Here is a 20,446-nt window from a genome sequence, read left to right as displayed (position 1 = left end):
TGACGGACCATCAACCTGGACGCTCCTGGCAGCCTCCAGGGACGGGAGGAGAACCATTCCAAACGGGCGTAAGGAACAGAATCCCTGCCAGGGGGAGCTGGGCCCGGGCCCCCCCCGCCCCCTGCCCCCGCACTCACCTGGTTGGGACAGAGACACTGAAGCGAGTAGTACGCGAACTGGTCCCGCACGTTGACCAGGTTGTTGTTGGGGTTGATGTGGTCCAGGCAGTGCGACTCCGCCTTGCCTGAGGTTTTGCAGACGTACTTGCAGTTCCCGAAGAGACAGTGGAAGTGGAACTTGTTGGCATACTTGCAGTCCGTCGCGAGGCAGGGATCGCTGGAATGAAACCACAGCCCAGAAGGTCAGTGGCATCCCGGGGCCTCCCCACCGACACCCTGACGCCCTGACAGTCCTCGTGCTGTGGTGCGGCCTGGACGAATGGCCCCTGGGCTGCCCGGCTGCCCTCCTGCTCAACGAGTGGCTCCAGCCAGAGGAGACTACAGATCCCAGCATGCAGTCCTGCCTTCTTTTTGGAGCTCGGAGGTGCGGGAAGGATTGCAGTGTGCAGGCTGCCCAGAGCATTGCATGCTGGGACACGTAGTTTCCATGGCCACACCTCAGGATTATAGATAAGGACGGCTGCAGTAACCTCTTGGATGTGAAAGTGCGAGATGGCGCGGCCAGCCCTGGCGGGGGGCCAGTGAGGGCCTGGCGGCCTGGCACAGGCACTGCCCTGGGTGTGGCTGACTGACAGGGTGCAGATGGGTGGGCAGCCCTACCAGGAAGCTCCAGTGGGAATGTGCACCTGGTGCGGGGCCTGCTGAGGCGCACGGCTGCCCCGGGGGTGGCCCCCAGGGTTGGCCCGGGGCGTGGGGCTCCCGCCCACTCAGAGGACCTCACAGGCCAGCTGAGTGGTGGAGCCTGGGGGGGCGGCGGGGTGCTGGGCGGAGCCCCCGTGCCGGCCTGCCCTGGCCACAGCCGCCCTGCCCCACGGCCTGCCTCCTGCGCTGCACATAGGTGCGGGGGTGCCCTGCCCCGGCCTCCTGCCCTGGCCGGCTGCCCCCTCGGTGGCCCCGGGGTGGGAATCCTCCAAGCTGGGGAAACTGGGAGGGCTACCGCCGTGGGGGGCGGGACGGAGGAAGGGGAGCTCTGGGGGGATGGAGAGGAGTGCAGGTCCCCTTCCATGCCACAGGCCCAGCCCCAGGTGCTCAGAGAGGGAGGACAGCTGCCACTCAGGCCGTGTGTGTTCACATCCAATTTATTACTTTTATTGAGAACAGGAAGCCGCACACATCACGATACAGAGTCACCGTTCTCGCCACAAGGCGCCACCACCATCCAATGAGGAAGGGTCCTTCCACCCCTGAGAGCTCAGACCACCGTGCAGGTGGGCGTGGGCCTGGAGGGGGCCTAGCCCCCTCGCCCCCCACCCAGGACTTAGCTTGCTCTGCAGAGGCTGGGCCACGAGAGCGAGCCACAGACACCGACAGGGAGGCGCAGAGCCGATGCCACCCTCCTTGCCAGGCGACAACCACCCCTCCCAGCCCACCCGAGCCAGTCCTCACAGTGTCATCTCCTCCCACCCCTCGCCAGCTGCCCGCTCTGGGAATAGGTAGGGAGGTCAGAGCAGCAGGGTCTTTGGCTAGAAAGACCCGGTCCGACGACGGTGTCCCAGAGAGGCTGGGGACGGCCAGGGCTACCTGCAGAGGGAGTGGCAGTGGCCTCCGCGGCTGCCCTTGCTAGCACCTACTCCCGAGACACGCGGGGGACACGGGACTCCCGGCTCATCGAGGGACTCACTTCTCCTGGAACTGGAGGAATCCGGGTTTGACCTGGGGCTTGGCGTTTTCTAGAGAAGTCGTTGCCAAGGGCGAAGTGGGCAGGTGAGGCACTGGCGCTGGAATCTGAGGCATCTGGGGTATGGTGGAAGCCAGCTGCTTCCAGGCGAGCAGCGTGGGGGTGGAGGGCACGGCGGCCGGGCTGGGAGTGGGACCCTCCAGAGCAGGAACCGTGGCTGTGGTGACGGGAGGTGCCGACGGGGACGAGGGGGCCAAGGCAGGTTTGGTCTCGGCCGCGGTGGCAGGGAAGGCGGCCTCTGCGGTTCCCTTCACGGCTCCTCCCTCTGTCCGCAAGTGGAAGCTGCAACAAGCAGAGGCGCCAGCGTCTCGGGTGGGAAGTGATGAGAGCCCGGAGCAGGGAGCCCTTCCCTGGGGCCAGCCCCATACACCTGAGGGGCTGTGGTGCCCTCCCCAGCCCCCAGCTCGGGGCGGGGTCCTACCAGGAAGGAAGGACTGGCAGCCAACGGCTGTGACCTCTGGTCCTGCACCTGGGCTCCCGGCCTGGCCCTCACTACACCTTCCCCTGTGACCCTCGCGCTGTGTCCGCCCCTGACAACAGGCCCTGGGGCACCAAGTCTGTGCTTCCAGAATCTGCTCGAGAGTTAAAGGTGGGTCTCAGCCTCCGAGGTTGGCTCTCCTGCAGCAGGTGGAGCCTGAGCTGGGGCCCAGCAGCAGAGAAAGTCTGTTTTAAATGTCTGCGCATCCTGCATTCCATTACAGCAGGCGGCTGGCCTGTACTTTTCAGCTCAATGGGTTTACAAATTAATTTCATTATTTTTAGGCCAAAGAGGATCTACAAATCCACGATGCTGGGCTTGGAAAGGCCTACTTCCTAGGGTCCCTGCCTGGGTCAGAGCAGGGGTCTGTGCAGCTAACTCTCAGGGAGCATCAGGTAGGGCTGCCTGCCGGGCCGCAGGGGCGTGGGGTGTGGGGAGCGGGGGGCAGCAGGAGACTATGCTCCGGGGCTCTAAGTGGGGCCTGGACGGGCTCCGAGGACCCTGCTAGGAGCTGAGCAGGTGGAGGGACGGGGCAAGCCCGCCTTCTCTCAGGCGGTACCTTCTAAGTGGCCAGCTCAGCCTCTGAGGTCTGCTGGGAGCTGCACACGGTCCTGCTTGGAAAGCAGCTGGAGGCCCGAGCAGCCCCCAGCCTCGCCCAGCCTCGCCCAGAGGTGGGGTGCAGGGCCCGGGACCCCCACTCACTTGGCATGCTTGATGGCTCCGTCCAGGGTGCTGAAAAGTGCGCCGCACTCCTCCACCACGCAGTGGAAGTGGACCTTGTGGAGGAAGTCACACTGGGCATCACAGAAGTCCTTGGTGCCAAACCTGGCAGAGGAACCGTGGTCAGAGGAGACCCTGGGCACCGGCCACCACGACAGGGCACCGGCCACCATGACCCTCCCTGCTCCTTTGCTCTGCCAGGAAGCCCCTCACCTTCGGAGGTACACCTTCCAGGGCTCAGACAGCTTCTCCTGAACCAGCGCCTTCACAGCCTTGCCCAGGAAGGGCGAGGACTCCACGGCAGCGCTGGCCTCCACCTCCGTCTTGATGTTCAGCAGGCTGCCAAGGTTGGGGTTGCCCTGAGACATCTGCAAAGGGGACAGGGGCCGTGCTGCAGGCTGGGGACCTCAAGACACACACGTGCCACCGTGGGCGCTGCCACGGCTCTCGCAGAGGACGAGCGCAGCCGAGGAGAGAGGAGGCCTGGCCCCATGCAGCTCCGGCCACAACCGAGCCCGCTCTGGGTGGACACTGCCACGGGGCACGGTGCTACCCTGGCCCCGTGGAGATGCCAGGGCTCTTCCACACAGACCCCGTGGTGCTAAGATCCATCACTAGAGCGAAGGCCGGGACTCTGGGCACACACTCCAGCCTAGCTTTTCCCAGACTTCGTGGCTCCCTGCTTATTTTCCTGCCAGGTTTTCAAAAGAAGTGCAGGAGGAGGAGGTAGGGGGAACCCCTAAGAATTCCTTGAGAACAAGAGAAGGCACACAAAGGAGGAGCAGAGAGGGAGGGTGGGAGGCTCTTGGGGGAGATGAGGGTGGCTCAGGGCTGCTGGGCCTCGACGGGGAGCGGGGAGGGTGAACCCGTGTCAAGGCTCGACCCACATGGCGCGTGCCCCCCCACCCCGGCCAACAGGAAGGAATGGGGGGGGGCAGTGACCCAAGAAGGAAAAAGGAAAGCAAGAGAGCAAGGAGGGAGGGCGGGAAGGGGAGGGTACGGGCCCGCCGCAGAGGGCAAAGGGCACTGGAGGCTCCCTCGCTGCCAAGGGTCCAGCCGGGACCCCCCACCCGTGAGGTCCGGCCCAGGCCCGGCTGCCTCGGCAGTCACTTGTGTGCGGTAACCAAATTAATCTTGCTGTAGTCAAATTTATCATGTGAAGGGGGAAAATATATTTGAGATGATGTATAATTTACAAAGACCCTGCATTATTTAAAATAAATATTCCGGAGCGACCTCTGTGGAAGGCGTCCGAGACCATTACTCAACCCGAAAAGTGGAAATTGATGCTTTGCTCCCACTTTAGGGCCCCTCCCCCACCCCCTTTTTAAACAAACAAAAAAAATATAAAATAAATAAATAAAATTAATAACTGAGAGCAGAAGAAGTTAGAGGGCTCGGAAAAGCTTTTGGAGCCCTCCATCTGAAGGGAAAAAAAGGGTGTCAGAGGCTGGAATATATTTCTTCAGCCAGTTCATTAAATTAATTTGTAAGCAGTGGCTCTGAAATTATATCCGATGAAAAATGGCCTCAAAATTTAAATGGTACAAACTCATCTTATTAGAGGCAAAACATTAAAAAACAAACACATCCCCCCCACCCCCCAGCACAGCTTTAATTTCTCTGGGTGGGGGAACGGGAGGCCTGTGATGGATGGTTCTTACCTTATTCATAAGCGAGGATAAAAGAGATGAATTTGCAGGGACTGCGTGGCCATTTGATTCATTACTGGAACACAAACCAAGGGGCTTTAGCTCAGATGTACGTGGGACGGAGCCCAGATTCCCACCCGTCCCAGCCCACGCCCAGGGCCCCGCCGCGCCTGCTGCATCTGCCCAGGCAGGAGGGTGGCCCCCTGCTCGGTGGGGTCCGACTCCGACTCTGAGGGAGCTGGTCCTAGAGCCTCCTGCCGCGGCGCAGAGCTGGGAGGCCCCGGCCTCGCCTCACCTGGGCTCCTTCACCGTCAGGTCTAAACTGCGGTCCTGGGAGACCTCGTGGGGAACCGGGGCACCAGCGTTCTCACCGGGCTCCTGCTTCACCGGGGCCGGGGGGAACCTGGCAGGGGTGGCCTGCTGCCCGTTTCCTACAGGGGAGGGGAGGGAAGACGGCCTTAGAGGGGCCTCGGGCCTCGGTGGGGGGCACACACTGGACCCCCCCGCCCCCAGGGCAGGGAGCGCGGGGGGCTGGGTGGGCAGGAGCCCCTGGGGGAGCCCCGGCTGCTGGTCAGCGGTTCTCCCCACTGACATGATCGCTTGTGACGCTTACCCCTGTGTGGCAATTCTTCAAGTGATAATTATTGCAAAATTATGTCAAAGTTGTCCTGGCTCAGGGCCTCCTGGAGGAGCGGGGCGGGAGGCTGGGGAGGGGGCTGGCACGGGGGTGGGGGCCCTTCATTTTCTCCACCGACTGTCACAGTCAATTTGTGGGGCTGCCGCTTAGGCTTTTATTAAAGACTCTGTTAATGCTGAGGGGAAGTGGCAGATCCAGACTGGGAGCTGCGCCCCCCGCCCCCCGCGGGTCCCCAGCCCCCTGTTGCCGGGGCGACCGCCCTGCCTTCCACTGAGCATGCCTAGGAGGGGCATCCACTGTGTCAGGGCTACGGAAGCTGACGGCCAATCAGAGCGGTTCAAACTATGTGACCTCGCCGTCAAGCTGCCCAGGGCAGGGACGTGAGGCCCACTCAGGCCAGGCGGACTGCACGGGGGCTGGGTGGGAGCTGGCGGGGTGCGGCCGCTGGGGGAAGGCTGCAGCCGGGTGGGCAGAGGACTGGGAGGCCGAGCAGAGTGGGGCGGAGGAGGCTGCTGACGGGAGTGTGTCCACCAAGCTCGCCCCGCCATCCCCAAGGGGCTGAACTAGTACCGTGCCCCGAGGCGCTACTGTGGCTGACACGGCCACGTCACAGGCAGCAAATGGCGTTTTATTAAAAAATAAAGGCAAGTGGGCCCCTCCCCTTGACCTTTCTTTTGGGGGAAGGAGACTTTTCTAATGAAAAGGAAGAATTTGCCCGTGTGGCCACGGAGCCCAGCATGGCCCTGAAGGGCGCCCACCCCAGCCGGCCGGCAGCTGCCCAGGGGGGCCCGGCCCCGGGCAGACCTGCTGTCCCTCCCGCACCTGGGATGGAAGGTGGGCCGCTCCACTTACTGCTGACAGGAGCGTCCCACTGGGACAGCACGGTTTTCAGAGTCCGAGTCCACCTGCCGGTAGCTCCCCCACCCCCTGGGAAATGCCTGGGCCCCCTGGCCAAGCACTGGCAGGCCCTCCGGGAGGTCTGGGCAGGTCCCTGGGCTGGGCCGCAAGGACCTTAGGTCTCACAGGGGAGCAGGGCTCTTGGGCTCAGGAGCCGGGCCACCGAGGTGCGAGTCTGGGCTTGGCCACCTCCTACTGTGGGGCCCGAGCCAGCCGCCCCCACTGTTCCTTCAGCTCCTCCAGGCAGGACTGTGCCCCCCAGCTGGGTCCCTCGCACTCGCAGCTGCCCGGGAGGCCCTCCGGAGCACAGGGCTGCTGGACGGCTAAGCACGACGGGGGAGGGAGGGGAGGAGCCAGGTGAACAGAAAAGCCGGAGAGTTTCAGAGACACAGAAGACTTATTTAAAAAGTAGAAAACGTGAGAAAGGAGAACCGCGGCCCTCGGTGAGCCAGAGGGAGGGCAGCAGGGCGACCACGAGGCTGCGGCCATGCTGTCCCATGTGGCAGCTGAGGGCCAGGCGTGACTACGTTAAAGCAATTCCAGTTGAAATCCAGTTCCCTGGTCTCACGGCCAACTTTAAGCACCTGGCAGCCCCCTGTGACTACTGCCTGCCGTGGTGGACAGCGCAGAATGGAACGTTTCCGTGGTCGCAGAAAGTTCTATCAGACCTCACTGACTGACAGGAAGAGGCCAGAAGGATGTCCCTGGCCTCGTGGGGCTGGATGGGTGTGAATCTCAAGCATCCCTTGAGTGTGGCCACCCTGCCGCTGGGCTGGACTCCTGTCCCCACCAGGAGACTGAGAGGGGGCCCCAGGGAAACGTGGGGGCTCTGGGACTGCTCTCCTCGGGGGCTGGCCCTGGGACGAGGTGGGGTGGGTGTCAGGGCAGCGGGCGAGGAACAGTTCCCCAGGATGCAAAAGCTCCCCACGAGGCCGAGGCCCGGCTCAACCGCCTCTTCTTCACAGATGCAGGAACAGAGCTGCCCGGGGTGGGGTGCACAGGCCAGAGCGAGAGGCCCCGAAAAGCAAATTAACAGTAGGAGACAGAGAGCAGGCAAAGAAGGGGGCCTGGGCAGGCAGAGGCCGCGGGCGCAGGAGAACACGGCCCTCGCCAACCCCCACCCCTCTCCCGCTCCATTCTGCACACTCCGGGGGTCTGTGAGCCACGTGCTTCCTGGGCAGAGCCCAGCCTGCTCACCTGGGTCAAAGGTGGCAGAGGGCTTGAGGGCGGCCGCGGCCAGCCTGGCCATCATGGGCGAGATGAGGCCCTTGCTCGCGGAGATCCTCTCCATGATGGAGCCGGGTGGCACGGGGACGGAGGTGGCAGCCGCCGGGGCTGAGTCGCCGGCTCCCGAGGCGGCCAGAGTGGGGGTGTCAGCGGCCGCGGAGGCAGCCGCCCCCGACGACATGGCGCCCAGGAGGCCGGGGGTGCCCACAGGCAGGGAGGTGCTGCTCCGACCCGGCAGGATGGGGAAGTAGGGGGCGGCGGTGGGCAGGCCCGCGTTGGAGAGAGCCAGCGCCAGCGGGATGGATGCAGGCAGGCCCTGGGACAGCAGCCCGGGGATCTTGCTGTTGGGAGGCTTGGCGGTGCTGGGCACGGCCTCGGTGGCGGTGGCAGTGGCGGCGGCGGCGGCGGCCAGGGAGGCGGAGGACTGCTGGCTGGTCGGGGAGGCGCTCAGGCTGGAGTTCTTGCTGCTCAAGGCCGAGAAGTCGACCAGGTCGTCGTTGCTCGACTCCTCGTGCTCCGTGTCCTTGGAGCTCAGCAGCGAGGATGGCAGCCCCAGCACGCCCGAGGAGCGGACGTGCCTGCGCTCGTGCTTGCGCTTGTGGGAGGTCATCTGGCTGGTGGAGGTGAAGGTGAAGCCGCAGCCGGCGCGGATGCAGTGGAAATGGTTGGTGGCCTTGCTGTACACGCAGCCCTCGTACCTGCACTCCTCGTACTTGTAGAATTTCTTGAAGCCATCCTTGGCGTACGCGTCATCCTTGATGTGGTAGCTCTTGTGCTTCTCGATGTCACACTTGTTCTTGAAGGTGAACGTGCAGCCGGGGCGCCTGGACGGGACACGGGGAGCCTGTGGCAGGGCCCAGGCGGGCACCCAGAGGAGCTTCTGGGCGGCCCCCCGCCCATGCCCCGAGCCGTCAGCCCCATGGCCCGTCCCCATCCCTCCCCGCGGGCCCGTCCCCATCCCCATCCCCACGGCCGGTCCCTGTCCCTCCCCGCGGCCTGGCCGGCCCTGCTCACCTGCAGTGGAAATGAGTGGTCTTCTGCCCGTAGAACTGGCAGTCAGCCGTGCCACAGTCCTCGGTGGCTCGGAAGCGCTGGAAGCCATCGTTGATGAGCTGGGTGTTCTTCTTGTGGAAGTTCTCGTGGGTCATCACGTCTGACGTGCTCGTGTACACCTTGTTACAGCCCACCTGCAGGGCAGACTGGCCGTCAGGGGGACGGAGGCCGGGCAACCCTGGGCCACAGTCAGAGGCCGACCTCCCTCCTCGGGGCAGCACCGGCCCCGCAAACATCCATCCAGGCAGTGGAAAGCCTCTCGCACCCCCCAGCCCTCCTGGCTTGGCCTCTGCCGAGGGCTGAGTTGCCTTCGGGTCTCTGGACACCTGCTGGCACAGGTGCGGCGGTCCTGTCCCACAGGAGGTGAGTTCAGGGTCCTACTCTGTGGCTCTACTTCCAAAGCCCCCGGCAGTGGGCAGGGCCAGACCTGGGGGCCTAGTGGTCACCTTCAGCCCAGGATTAGTGGACAGTTGCTGGCACGGGGCCCTCCCCACCCCACCCCAGCTGGGCCAAGGCAGGCAACGTTGCCATATTGAGTAAAAACCAGTGGAATCTGAGCACTCTTGAAGGCTGGGCTATGCCAGTGTCTGCACCATCTCAGGGCCCGGAGAGCAAGCCCCCCTCTCCTCCCGGCCCCGGCTGTTCCACGGAGCCCATAACAACCCCCTGACAAATACCGGGGGAGGCGCGCCGGCTGCTATTTGCAACCCCAAGTCGCTCCCCCTGGACCTGACACCTTGAAAAAGCCCAGACTCTGCGTGGCATTAAAACAGAGAATTAAACAAAAACCTCCTCAGGAACCATTTGCAATTCTGCTCTTGGTGTTAAAGCCTGAAAAATGTCGGTCTGTATAAACAGCTCCCTGAATTTCACCCGCACCAAGTATGGCCATGGGGACAGCCCCGCCCTGGCCCGCCAGCCACTGCCCCCGCCTGCGCCCCCCGTGCCGGGCCAGGAGACAGGGAGGCCCCTCGCCAGAGGCCGTGTCCCCCACTGCGCCCCCACCCTGGCCGCCCTGCCCTGGGAGTGCAAGGGGCACCTGCATGCAGTGGTAGTGGGTGCTCTTCCCGTTGAGGTGGCAGCCGTGGTAGTAGACGCTGCAGTCGTCCAGCGGGCTGAAGCGCATGAAGCCATGCTGGAGGGAGTTGTCGCGTTTCTTGTGCATGTTGTAGTGTCGGATCACATCCTGCTTGCTCGTGAACCTCTGTGGGAGACAGCTGTGTGGGTGGGGGCTGGGCCAGCCACCTGCCCCGAGCACTGGGCCTCGCTCTCCCCCCGTAAGCACTCCTGCTCCCAGAGGGCCCCAGGCCAGCACAGGGCACCAGACACGGAGCAATTCAGAGGGTTCCGGAGCCACGGACCCGGCCCTGACCTCCCGCCAGGCTCCCAGTGGTCACGCCCAGGAGCAGAGAAGCCGAATCAGGCCGGGCCCCTCAGACACAGGCTCCAATGGCTGAGAACTCAGGTTGCCCGGCACCATGCAGGGGCCGTGCCAGCTTGGGCTCCTTGGTGAGCCAGAGGGGACAGCCCGCACTCCTCTCTCATTGACCCGCCCCGTGCTCCTCAGGGGAGGCCCTGACCCTAAGTCACAGTCTGAGCCTCAGGGTTATCCTGTTAGATGGGGCAGGACTACCGCCCTCATGAGGACACCAGGAGGGGTCAGGTAAGGTGCCAACGCCTGCTGGCCCGGCCCTGGGGCCGGGCAGGCTCCCCAGGAGGGGAGCTCCAATTACCATCCCAGGGATGCAGATGGCTCCAGATCCCATCAGATGCCTATTCAGCTGCTAGATTTCTGGGTTCTCTGCCTGCTTGAGTTAAGCTCAGGCAGCCTGAGTGGAACCGAGCACCCCCATCCCGCTTCTGAGGAGCCCCTCTCAGGGGCAGGGGCTGGGCGGGCACCCACTGGGTCCTACCTGGTAGTTACACTCAGGGTCCAGGCAATGGTAGTGTTCTCGGTACTGGTAGGCGCAGTGGATGTGGCCGCAGTGCTGACTGCCCGAGAACCTGCAGGGAGGACGGTGAGCTCAGGCCTCTCCGGGCAGCAGCCCCAGGAGGACTCTTCCCAGGCCCCTGGCCAGAGCAGCCAAGAAATTCTTTGTCCATTCGCTGGGACAGGGCCCCTGGGAAACAAGGAGCTCTGGGGCAGAGGAGGGGTGGGTAGTCCGTGGGGTCAAGTGTCAGAAACCTGAGGAGGCCAGGGGGAGTGACTGCTCCTGCGGGGAATCCTCGAGCCACTGAACTGCAGACCTGTCTCCCTGTCCTGGGAATGAGGGCCCACTGAGGCACAAGGGCCTAGCACCAAGGTGGAAAGGAAGAAGCTGGGGCGGGCCAGAGGTCAGAGCAGAGACAGGCGCAGAGGCCTGGGGCAGACGGGCAGTGAGGCCCTGCTGCCTATCCTGCAGGTGCCACCCGTTGGCCCCCCGGGTGCTAAGCCAGGTGCTGGAGATGCAGGCTGGGAGGGCCCGGCTGCTGAGAGGCGTTAAAGCCTCTCTCTGTCCTGGGCTTTCCTGACACTTGAAACAGCCCAGGGTTATGAATTTTTAAAGCACAGCATCTGTTCGGCTTCCTGCGGCAGGGAGCGTGCTCTCCAGCCGACTCCGCAGCCAGGAGCCCCACGCTGCCTGGTCGCTGCCCGCCGCCCAGGAAACCCCGTGCCTTGCCCGGACCCCGAGGCTGCGGGGGCATGCATGTGTCTTGGTGACGGCTGCTCTGGGGAGAGCCCACAACCAGGAGAAGGCTGGCCTCAGACTGCAGGGCAGGGGCGGACACCCCCACTTGCAAACACACATTTACATCGAAGCTGCCAAACGGGCCATCTGCTGAGGCCCTAATAATAATGATAATAATAATAATAGAACAGAGCAAAGCTAAAAAGACAGGGAGGGATGGGAAGAACCTAGAAGGTCAGGAGAAAGACGAGGCCGGGAGTGGCCCCTGCCCTGTGCCGCCTGGTCAGAAGCCGGCCCTCGGCGGCCTGACTTGGGGAGTCTGCGGAGGGGAGGTGCTTCACCTGCCTTAAAAATGTTCAGGAGCGGGTCTGGAGTCGGGTGGTGAGGATCAAGGCCTGGCCCAGGGAGCACACTGAGGCCGGAGAGGACACCCGCCCATACCCCCCACGCCCTTCTGCGCTGGCCCGCATCCCACCGGGGCTCTGTGTCCACTGCGGTGGGACCCTGGGCTCACCTGCGACCAGGCCCTGCCGAGGGCTTGAGGGCGTGCGGCCCAGACCACGTCAAGGGGGCAGACCCCAAGGGGCTCTGAGAGTGGGAGCAGACAGACCCTCGGGTGATCTGAGGGCATGAGTGCAGGGGAGAAGCAGCAGGCCCCCCGGACTGGCCGTCACACGCACCTACGGTCCCACAGGCCCCAGGCTTCCTGGCACCACCCCACCTTCTCTCCAGGGCAGTCTCCGCCCCCAGGGGCCTACCTGGCGATATATTTCTGGTAAATGTTTACATCTTCGGTGACAGCTGGTTTATCTGTGGGCAATCCATTCCTGGCGAGAGACACAGGGCATAGCCGATTAGCGGAGGGTAGCCTCACGCCCCGGGAGCGGCTGGGGGCAGCTCCCTGCCCTGGGGCCCTGGGGCCCTGGGGCCCTGGCCCTTCCTTCTCTTGCTCTGTGTCCTGAGGCTCCTCCTCAGTCGTGGGCCTGATGGGCGTCCAGCGGGCTAGGAAGCCCTGAAGCTGGGGCCTGGCCCCCGTTGCATGCTGGGAAGCCCCCAAGGGAAGGGGCGAGAGCATGTGCCAAGCACAAGCAGTTAGCCGGTCAGAAACCTGCTCCCCCAGCTCCAAGGCCAGCGGGTAGCTCCCTAGGTCAACTCCTAGGATTTGAGCTCTGCCTCAAGTGGGGGTGGGGTGGGGAGGCCCTCTCCCAGCCCCACACAACTGAGCCACAGGTAATTTTACCATTGCCTGGTGGGTAGCAATGAGTGTGGCCAGCCCCACCCCAGACTCCTGCCTTCTCAGGCTGCCTTCCCCAGGGCCCAGGCTTTCAACCTGGGAGCCAAGGTCACCAGGGTGGAGCCAGAGCCCCTAACTCAGACCTGGGCTGCCACAGCCCCCTTCAAGGCTGCCTCTGAGGCAGAGAGCGCCTGTCACTGGCAAATGGGGGTCACAATAGTGCCCGGCGTGTGTGTCAGCAGATGAGCACATGCACAGAAGCATGCGGTATGTGAGAGCGAGTGTGCACGCAGCAAGACGTCCAGTCCACACCCCGGGCATGAGCGAGTGTGTGTCTGTGTGTGGATGGGAACCTGAGCGTATGTTAACCGGGGTGCGTGCTGGACATGCGTAAGGTAGGACGGGCTTCGGAGACAGAGACGTGGGCCTCCCGTCCTGGCGACCCTAGGCCCGGGCCCGGGCTTGGGATGGGGGGGTGCCTTACTTGACGGTGGAGACAGTCCCCGTGGTGATGGAGTCTGTTTTGGAGAAGGTCGACTTCAGGTACTCGGGAGTGTTGAAAGGCAGGGAGGCAGGTGGCTCAGGTCCCGGCCCGGGGGCGCTGGGAGCGCTGGGCATGCTGGGGAGGGACGCAGGAGCCAGGCTGGGGGTGGGCGGAGCCTTGGCGGGACCTGGTTTCTGGATGGCTCTGACATCGTACTTGGAGGGGCGCCCCACCTTGCCGGTCTTGAAGGCGATGGCCCCGCCCATGTCGGGGCTGCCCTCCCCGGGCTTGAAGAGGTGTAGGTATTTGACATTCTCCAGGTCGTACTTGGATGGCTTCTTGTAGGTGCTCCCGTTCTGGGGCCGCAGGTTCTCGCCTGTCTTCAGTTTCTGGATGAAGAAGTCGTACTTGGAGGCGCGGGCCACCAGGCCCTGCATGGGGACACTGCTGTGGGAGGGCAGGGGCAGGATGGTGGCCTTGGTCTCCAGGTGAGCTGTGCTGCTGGGCAGCCGCAGGCCGGGCAGGGGCCCCACCACCTCCTTGCCCGCCCGCTCCTCGGCCTTGCTGCTGTGGGCCGGCCAAGAGAGCTGCTCGCCGGCCTTGAGCTTGCGGATGTACTCCTCGTATTTGGAGAAGCGTGCCCGCTTGCTGAGGGCGTCCTCGGAGGCGGGAAGCACGGAGGAGGTGGCCACCTCGGGGGTGGAGCCCGCGTGCAGCTTCTCGAAGCTGATCTTCCTGGCCAGCTCGTCCCTCGTGTTCTGGTCGTCGTAGCCGAACATGCCAAGGAACTCGGTCATGGTGGAGGCGGCGTAGTCTCGGAGCGAGGAGGCCTCTCCTGTGGCATGGGGAGAGCCAGTCACCCCTGGGAGGCGGCAGGGTCACCAAGGGGTGGGGGGCACCCCTCCCATGAGCCGCCACCCACAGAGGGAGGAGGCTGGCATGGGGAGGGGGCGGAGCACGACATGATCTATGGACATTTGGCTCACTTGTTAGGTTTTACGACTCTTAAATTAATTTGTTTAAAAAAAAAGTAATTAATACCGGGGTAAAATAAAACGAGTTCATCAATGCCAGGAAAATCAATTTCCTAAATGTTCTGGCCGATGGCTTTTCAGTACATTAAACAAAGTTTCATAAATGTCTCCTCTCTCTCGCCTTGGCCTAATATGAAAGAGAAGTCACTTTACTGGAAGTAAGGCCAGATCCCAACCTGCCTCCAGGGCTGGGGTGACACTGGGGCTGGGGACAGGAGGGAAATGGGGCGGCGGGCAGTCGGGGGGAACCCCGGGGGCAGACACGGTCGGGACGGGACTGGCTGAGCCCACCTGCATGGAGGACTCTCCCGGACCCCCCAGGTGGACACGCAGCCCCTCGTCCCCGGAGGTGGAGGGCCTGCCCCAGCCTCCCCAGGAGCTGGCCTCTTGCCTCCCCACCAGCCCCCCCCCCCCCAGTTGCTGAGGGCCCCAGGCAACAGGGCTGAGGGGGCAGGAGCCCTGCCAGCGCCTTCACCCAGACTCACTCGGGGCTGCTCGCCCCAGGGGAGGGTCACGCTGTGGGGAACCCTACAAGCCTCCTCCCGTCATCCTGGAGCTCCGGGTACGGAAGGTCACCCTGGGGAGAGGGTTGGGGCCTGAGATGCTGGCCTTGCCAGCCCTGGCCGCGGACTGACTGCAGCCTCACCGAGATCCTGGAGCGACATCCCCTCTGGGACATGAGCAAACACATGTGCACACACCCTGGCCACCCTCGAAGGTCCACAAACCACCCCAGACCCTACATGCGTCTCCCAGGATGAGTCTCATGATGGAGGCAAGACGACCCCATTCTGCCAGGGGGGTTCCTATGGAGACCTGCCTCCTTGTGCACACAGCACACGTGTGGGGCCCCGGTGTACACAGGTGTGCTCACTCCCGTGCAGACACTGACACCTCCTATGTGCCATGCCCAGCATGGGGGGCAGGCGTGCATGGGGGAGAGGCCCCCGTAGGCCTCAGGGACATGCGTGTTTCCTCCACAGTCGCCTGAGCCAGCAAAGCAGGGCGCGCTCAGAGCAGCAGGACCCCAGGCTGCAAGTCCTTAGGGCTCCACAGGGGAGGGCGCAGCCCACGAAAGGCTGGGAAGCCCAGGACCTGTGGGGGTCACCTCCTGACCTGCATCCCAGCCCATGGGGTCTATTGAGGAGAGGACAGTCGCAGGCAGCACCTGGCACTCCAGGTGGGCAGATGGCTATTCCATGGAGCCGGGTGGCTGGGGTGGGGGCGCCGACCTGCCTTCAGGCCACGTGGGGCTAGGGGCCCGGCCTGGGAGGAGTGGGCGCTGGCTGCGAGAGTCAGTGGTTCAGGGACCAGGGAAAGGGGCTAAAAATAGCAGGAGGCAGCTGGCCCTCACTATATATGGCAGAGAGGAAGCTCAGAAGGGCAGGCGGCTCAGAGGAGGGAGGGGGCCCGGCGGGGGTCTGGGGCAGCCCGGAGGCCTGCGCGTGAGTGAGCCCCCAGCCCGAGGAGGGGCCTGCGCCTGGTGGGCGGCCAGGGCTCCGGCGGCTTCTCCCTGGTGCCCGGGGCGGACCGGACGGGGTCTCAGGGCGCCTCCAGCCTGGGGAGCAGCGCCGGGGGCAGTTCCAGCCCAGCCCCTATGTCCCAGCTGTCCTCCTGGGGAGAGCGAGGCCAGCAGCCGGGCAGAGCGGGGCCCCGACGGACAGCGGCCGGTCCCCGTCCCTCCCTCCCCTCTGGCTCAGCACAATCACCTTGTGTCTGGGAACGGCAAGGGCTTTTCCTATCAGAGGAAACTGAAGGTCACACTTTTCCTCATTGATCTTGCAATGTTTGTTAATTACTCTGTCACTGATGTGGCGAAGGATAATTAAACAGCTCTGTTTATATCTTATATGCATAATTATGTGGCTGCGCAGGGCTCCCCGCGCAGGGAGGAGATGCGCCCCTCGCTGCAGGGGAAGGGGTCGGGGAGCAGGCAGGGGAGCTCGGGGCCCCCCGCACAGGCCTGAGGGAGGCTGGGAGCCAGAGCCCGGACCCCGGACCCAGGGTTCCACCCTAGCGCTGGTGATCCCTGTCCCCCCGAGGCTGCAGGCCCTCCCCGTGCAGTGGAAGGAGCTCCGGGCAGCTCTGAGTCTAAGGACAAGGAGGCAGTGGAGGGCCGGGCCTCGGCCACCTGGTGGGAAGAGGTCAGCCAAAGGAGCATGCCCGGGGCAGGTGGGTGTAATGGGATATGCACACTGGCCGGCTGGGGCCATCCTGCGGCCCCTGTGCCCCAGCCCGAGGTCCCGCAGGAGGCAGCCAGTGTCCCTGGGAAGGGGATGGCTTCCGGGAGAGGGCTGGGGCGGGTGGGCGAGCAGGCCCAGCCTGGAGCTCCGCTCTGAGCTCCTAGGGCTCACCAGCCCCCACAGGCTCCCCTGATGCAGGTGTGGGCACCGCAGTCTGTCCTCATCCGTCGCTTCCCCGGACCCACTGTGCGCACGGCCGCCCCCAGCCCGCGCACACCTGGGAAGCTGCGCTCCGCCCCTAGCAAGTCTCCCCTGTTCTTGCCGTGGCCCCAGGATCCCCCCCTCTCCCGCTGGGCACCCCACGGCGTCATGCCCTCTGCCCCTCCAACCACCAGCCCGGCCGGCCAACACCTACCTGAGGCCTGCTTGGTGGCGGGGCCGCTGTCGTCCTTGGAGGCCGCGCCATCGGACTCCTTCTCCTCCGCCACGGCGCTGCCATCCTTGGGGGGCTCCTCGCCGTGGTCCTCCTCGTCGCTGCAGCCCTGGGGCTGCACCATGTAGACGCCCTCGGGGGGCAGCTCCAGGCCCTCACGGACGATCCGCCCCAGGCCAGGTGCGGGCACGGGCTCCTCGCTGTACTCGCCGTTGACCCACTTCTCGATCACCGCGCGCCTCTTGTCCTCCTCACTGCGGGCACCCCGGGCCACGCCGGCCTCCCGGTCCCGCAGCCGCAGCGGGCTGCCCTCGGCCTGGGGGCCCGCGTCCGCCGCCTTCTCCACCACCACCTGGCGGCTCAGCTTGGCGCAGATGGCGTTCAGCTTCAGGCCGCCTTTGCGCTTGGCCGCCATCGCGGGCTTGCCTGCGGGCGGGTCGGTGCACCGGGTGCCTTCAGCTGCGGGCGTGGATGGAGGGGTCAGAGCCCAGCCCTCCGGGAGCACCCCCCACCCCCTGACCCCGGGGCCCTGCAGCCTGCCTGTCCCCCCCAGCCCGTGAGCCCCAGGGGCCTGGCTCGCCCTGCGCCCTGTGCTCCGGGCCCCGCACCAGGGCGGGCGTGTGCGAGGAGGCTCAAGGACACACCAACGGCCCATCTTCCACCACAAGGGGCTGGCTCCTCCTGAGCACCTGGTTCCTGGAAGCCCATCCTACGCCCGTTCCCTAAACTCCTCTTCCGAGAGGCAGGCCAGGTGTGATCCCAGGCAGAGGAGGGGACACGCAAGGACCCTGAGGCACGCACGCAGGCCTGCTCTAGCCGTGAGCCCGCCGCCCCGTGAGCCGCCCCGCGCCAGCCTCCTGCCTTCTGGCCCGGCCACAGGTGGCTGGCACCCTCCCCACCTGAGCATCTCAGGTACCAGAGCCAGTGCCCGGGCCCCACCGACTCCCACCTCTGCTCCGCAGACAGCCCCGAGGTCTCCTCCAGCTCCCCCAGCCACCCGGGCCCTCTGAAGGCCTCTGTTTTTCCTCAGTCCCGTCCTCTCTGGCCATTTCCTGTCCCCAAGCCTCAGCGAGGGCCGTTCAAGGGCAGAGCACCTCATGGTCCCGGGAGAGCCACCCATCCCTGTCCGGGGACCTCACTCGGTGTCCTCGGGGCCTGGCCAACTCTGGGAAGCCCATTCCCAGCCTGGAGAAGCTGCAGCTGGAGCAGGCTGGGGTTCCTCAGACCCCACGGAGGGCACGAAAGCTGTAGCGTTGGTGCCTAAGTCCCGAACGTGACCCCTAACTAGGCTGCCCGGGGTCTTGGCGCCTCCTCACGGCTGCCGAGTGGGGTGCCCAGGCCCTGGGGTCGCGGGTGCACAGCAGACCCACTGACTGACCACACACCTGGGACCTGCCACAAAGACCAAGGGTGGACACACGTACACATTTGTGTCTGTCTTCTGTCCTGCACCTCTCTGTCACTTAGCCCCGATGTGTGCCAGCCCCTGCGGTGGGCCCGGCAGACAGGCTCAGCCACCCCACAGGGGGCCCGCTGGCCTCTCGCGTGTCCCTCAGCGGAGGAACGGGCACGTCTGAGTCTCCACCCATAGTGGTCAAAAGGTCGAGTGAGGGCAGGGGCTCTGCTCCCAGGGCCGAGGGCTACGGGGCTTCCCTCTGATGGGTCAATGCCCTGAAAACCCCCACACCTGGAAGCCCCCGGAAGGCCCCCCGCCCAGATGGGCTGGCCACACTGCCCGCCCACAGGAAACCGGCTTGTACGCACGGGTGCTTGTACGATGCCCGGGAGCCAGACGTGCCCGAAGCCGGCTGCCTGCACAGAGCCCGGTCGGCGACCCAGCCCAGGGAGGCAGAGAAGGCTCCATTGGGCTCTCAGCCTTGCCCAGGCCAGGGGCCCACTCTACTAGTACGCCCGATCTCCAGGTGCGTGCTGCCCACACCCGGGCCTCCAAGCACTGACGCGGCTCTTCTTCGAAGCTCAGTGACGGGTCCCCTAGTCACACCAGCCCCGACCCCTGGTCCAGTCGCCAGGCTTCCTGCAGCAGACCTACAGGCAGCGGGCCTCACCTGGGCCCCTTCGCCCTGCCCCGGTGGGGAGGGGAGGGGGGAGTCGGGGAGCCTGCTCTATTTTTACCAGGAGGAGGTAAGCAGCCAAGTGTGTATGGCAGACAGCAAATGGATCTATAAATATTTATCCCAAGGAAGAGGGAAGCAGAAGCTCCCAGGGCTGCACTTGCTGCTGGTGACACCCCCTCCCTGGGCTCCCACCCATCCTGGAGCCTCCCGCCACTGGGGCCCACCCAGTCCAGCCCACCCTCTCCTGGTCTCCGCCGCGGGCCCGGCTCTGTCCCTCCTGGGCCCCCACCAGCTGTGATGCAGCTGTGAGCCCAGGGCCCACCCCCAGCCCGCAGGCCCCTTTGCTCCGCCTACACCCCCCACACCTGCCCTCCAGCTGCTGCTCTGCCCCAGCCCACCTGCCTTCCAGATGCTGCCCTCCCTCTGACTCTACTGCTGGTCCCGGGGGTAGAGGTGGAGAAGGCATGTGGGTCTGGGGTGCAGGGCAGGAGGCAGAGGCCAGGGCAGTGGGAGGGAGTATGAAAGAGCGAAGGTCCAAGCCGCCTGCCCACCCGCCTTCCGGCCTACTCCGTGGAGTCCTTCTCCCCTGCCCCCCATCAGGGCCCTGGGACATACAGACTACCCCCCTCGTGGTCTGACCCCAGGCTCCTGGCCATGTAAACATTCCCCCGACTTTCTTCCCTAAAATATAAACGCCGTGGCCAGGCCTCAATGGGAGGAAGCCATCCGTCCCCGGCCCTGTCACTGCCCCCTTTCATCTCCTTCCCGCCACCAGCCTGCCCGCTGCTCTATTTACACTGGACACTTCCTCTGGGAACAATACTGCCCAGGAGGCAGGCTTGGGCCAGAGGGTGGGAAGGCGAGGGGACTCCTGCGCTGCTTACTCAGGGACGGGCTCCAGAAAGGAGACAAGGGGCAGCTGCGGGGGCCCAGTCCAGCCCCGGGAAAGAGCGGCCAGGCCCTGCAGCCAGGCCACAGGCCCAGGGCCTCTCCTGGCCTCTAGCCTCTGGCCCCGTGGGGTGAGCCTTCGGAGGTGGCACGGCACCAGGGCACAGCCTGGCTCTCCCCCTTGCCAGCTCAGGGCCCTGGGCAGGCTCTCTCCCCGTGAAAGAGCCGCAGTAACTGTCGGGGGGAGGATCCCGGCACACGAGGACCTGGGAGAGGGCGGCTGAGCCCTGGAGGGCCGAGCCAGCAGGTGCAGTGCACATCCAGGCAGGCGATCCCAAGACCTGGAAACCTCATCTGGTCCAGAAGAGAAAGGGGAGAGCAGAGAGGCTGGGGCCCTGGGGGGGTGGGGGCAGGCTGCCCACTCAGCAACAAACGGCCCCTCCCAGCTCCCGGGGTCTCCAAGCTCCACCAGACCACCTGCAAGCAGCTCTCCTGGCGGCAGGCAGGGGGACAGAACCCGGAGCCCCCGGTACATCCCTGGGGTCCTATCTCAGGCTGTGCCTCGTGGTGACCCAGTGAGGCAGGTGCCGCCATCATCCCACTCGATACACGAGGCCACCGATCCTGGAGCCGCGAAGACGCCCCAGAGCCCGGGCTCACAAGGGCCGCAGGCTGAGCGAGGCGCCAGGGCTGCCACTGTGTCGTCAGCTCAGGCTCCTGGGTGGGCTGCAGAAGTCCCAGGCCTCTCGGCCCCGTGGCCCCCTCACCCTCACTCCTGGTTCCCACAACATGGAGCCCCCTAAAGTGTTAACTGAGATGGGTAAAATGGTGCAGCAGATTGCTACAATAAATAATTTACTGATATTTATAAATATTCAAATCAGCCAGCTTCAGAAATCCAATGACGGGAGGGCCTCGGGAGGAA

The 20,446-nt window shown here is 64.8% G+C and overlaps 1 protein-coding gene across 1 annotated transcript in view; it reads right to left on the bottom strand.

Annotated features, from left to right (window-relative positions):
* Positions 1-1,240: 1,240 nt before the first annotated feature.
* CASZ1 (castor zinc finger 1) overlaps positions 1,241-20,446 on the bottom strand; it is a 42,231-nt gene continuing 23,025 nt past the window's right edge. The window contains exons 3-14 of the mRNA XM_038532041.1: positions 16,541-17,017; positions 12,909-13,743; positions 11,949-12,017; positions 10,435-10,525; positions 9,561-9,725; positions 8,483-8,655; positions 7,439-8,292; positions 5,003-5,138; positions 4,720-4,783; positions 3,269-3,423; positions 3,038-3,160; positions 1,241-2,139 (exon numbers count right to left, since the gene is read on the bottom strand). Of these exons, the coding sequence (XP_038387969.1) occupies positions 1,797-2,139; positions 3,038-3,160; positions 3,269-3,423; positions 4,720-4,783; positions 5,003-5,138; positions 7,439-8,292; positions 8,483-8,655; positions 9,561-9,725; positions 10,435-10,525; positions 11,949-12,017; positions 12,909-13,743; positions 16,541-17,017 (3,485 nt within the window). The 3' untranslated portion in view covers positions 1,241-1,796. The remainder of the gene's footprint in view (positions 2,140-3,037; positions 3,161-3,268; positions 3,424-4,719; positions 4,784-5,002; positions 5,139-7,438; positions 8,293-8,482; positions 8,656-9,560; positions 9,726-10,434; positions 10,526-11,948; positions 12,018-12,908; positions 13,744-16,540; positions 17,018-20,446) is intronic.

Source organism: Canis lupus, chromosome 2 (genome assembly GCF_011100685.1).
Source record: "Canis lupus familiaris isolate Mischka breed German Shepherd chromosome 2, alternate assembly UU_Cfam_GSD_1.0, whole genome shotgun sequence".
NCBI lineage: Eukaryota > Metazoa > Chordata > Mammalia > Carnivora > Canidae > Canis > Canis lupus.
The sequence above is the reverse complement of the archived record's forward strand: the minus strand, read 5'-3'. Positions and strand labels throughout refer to the sequence as shown.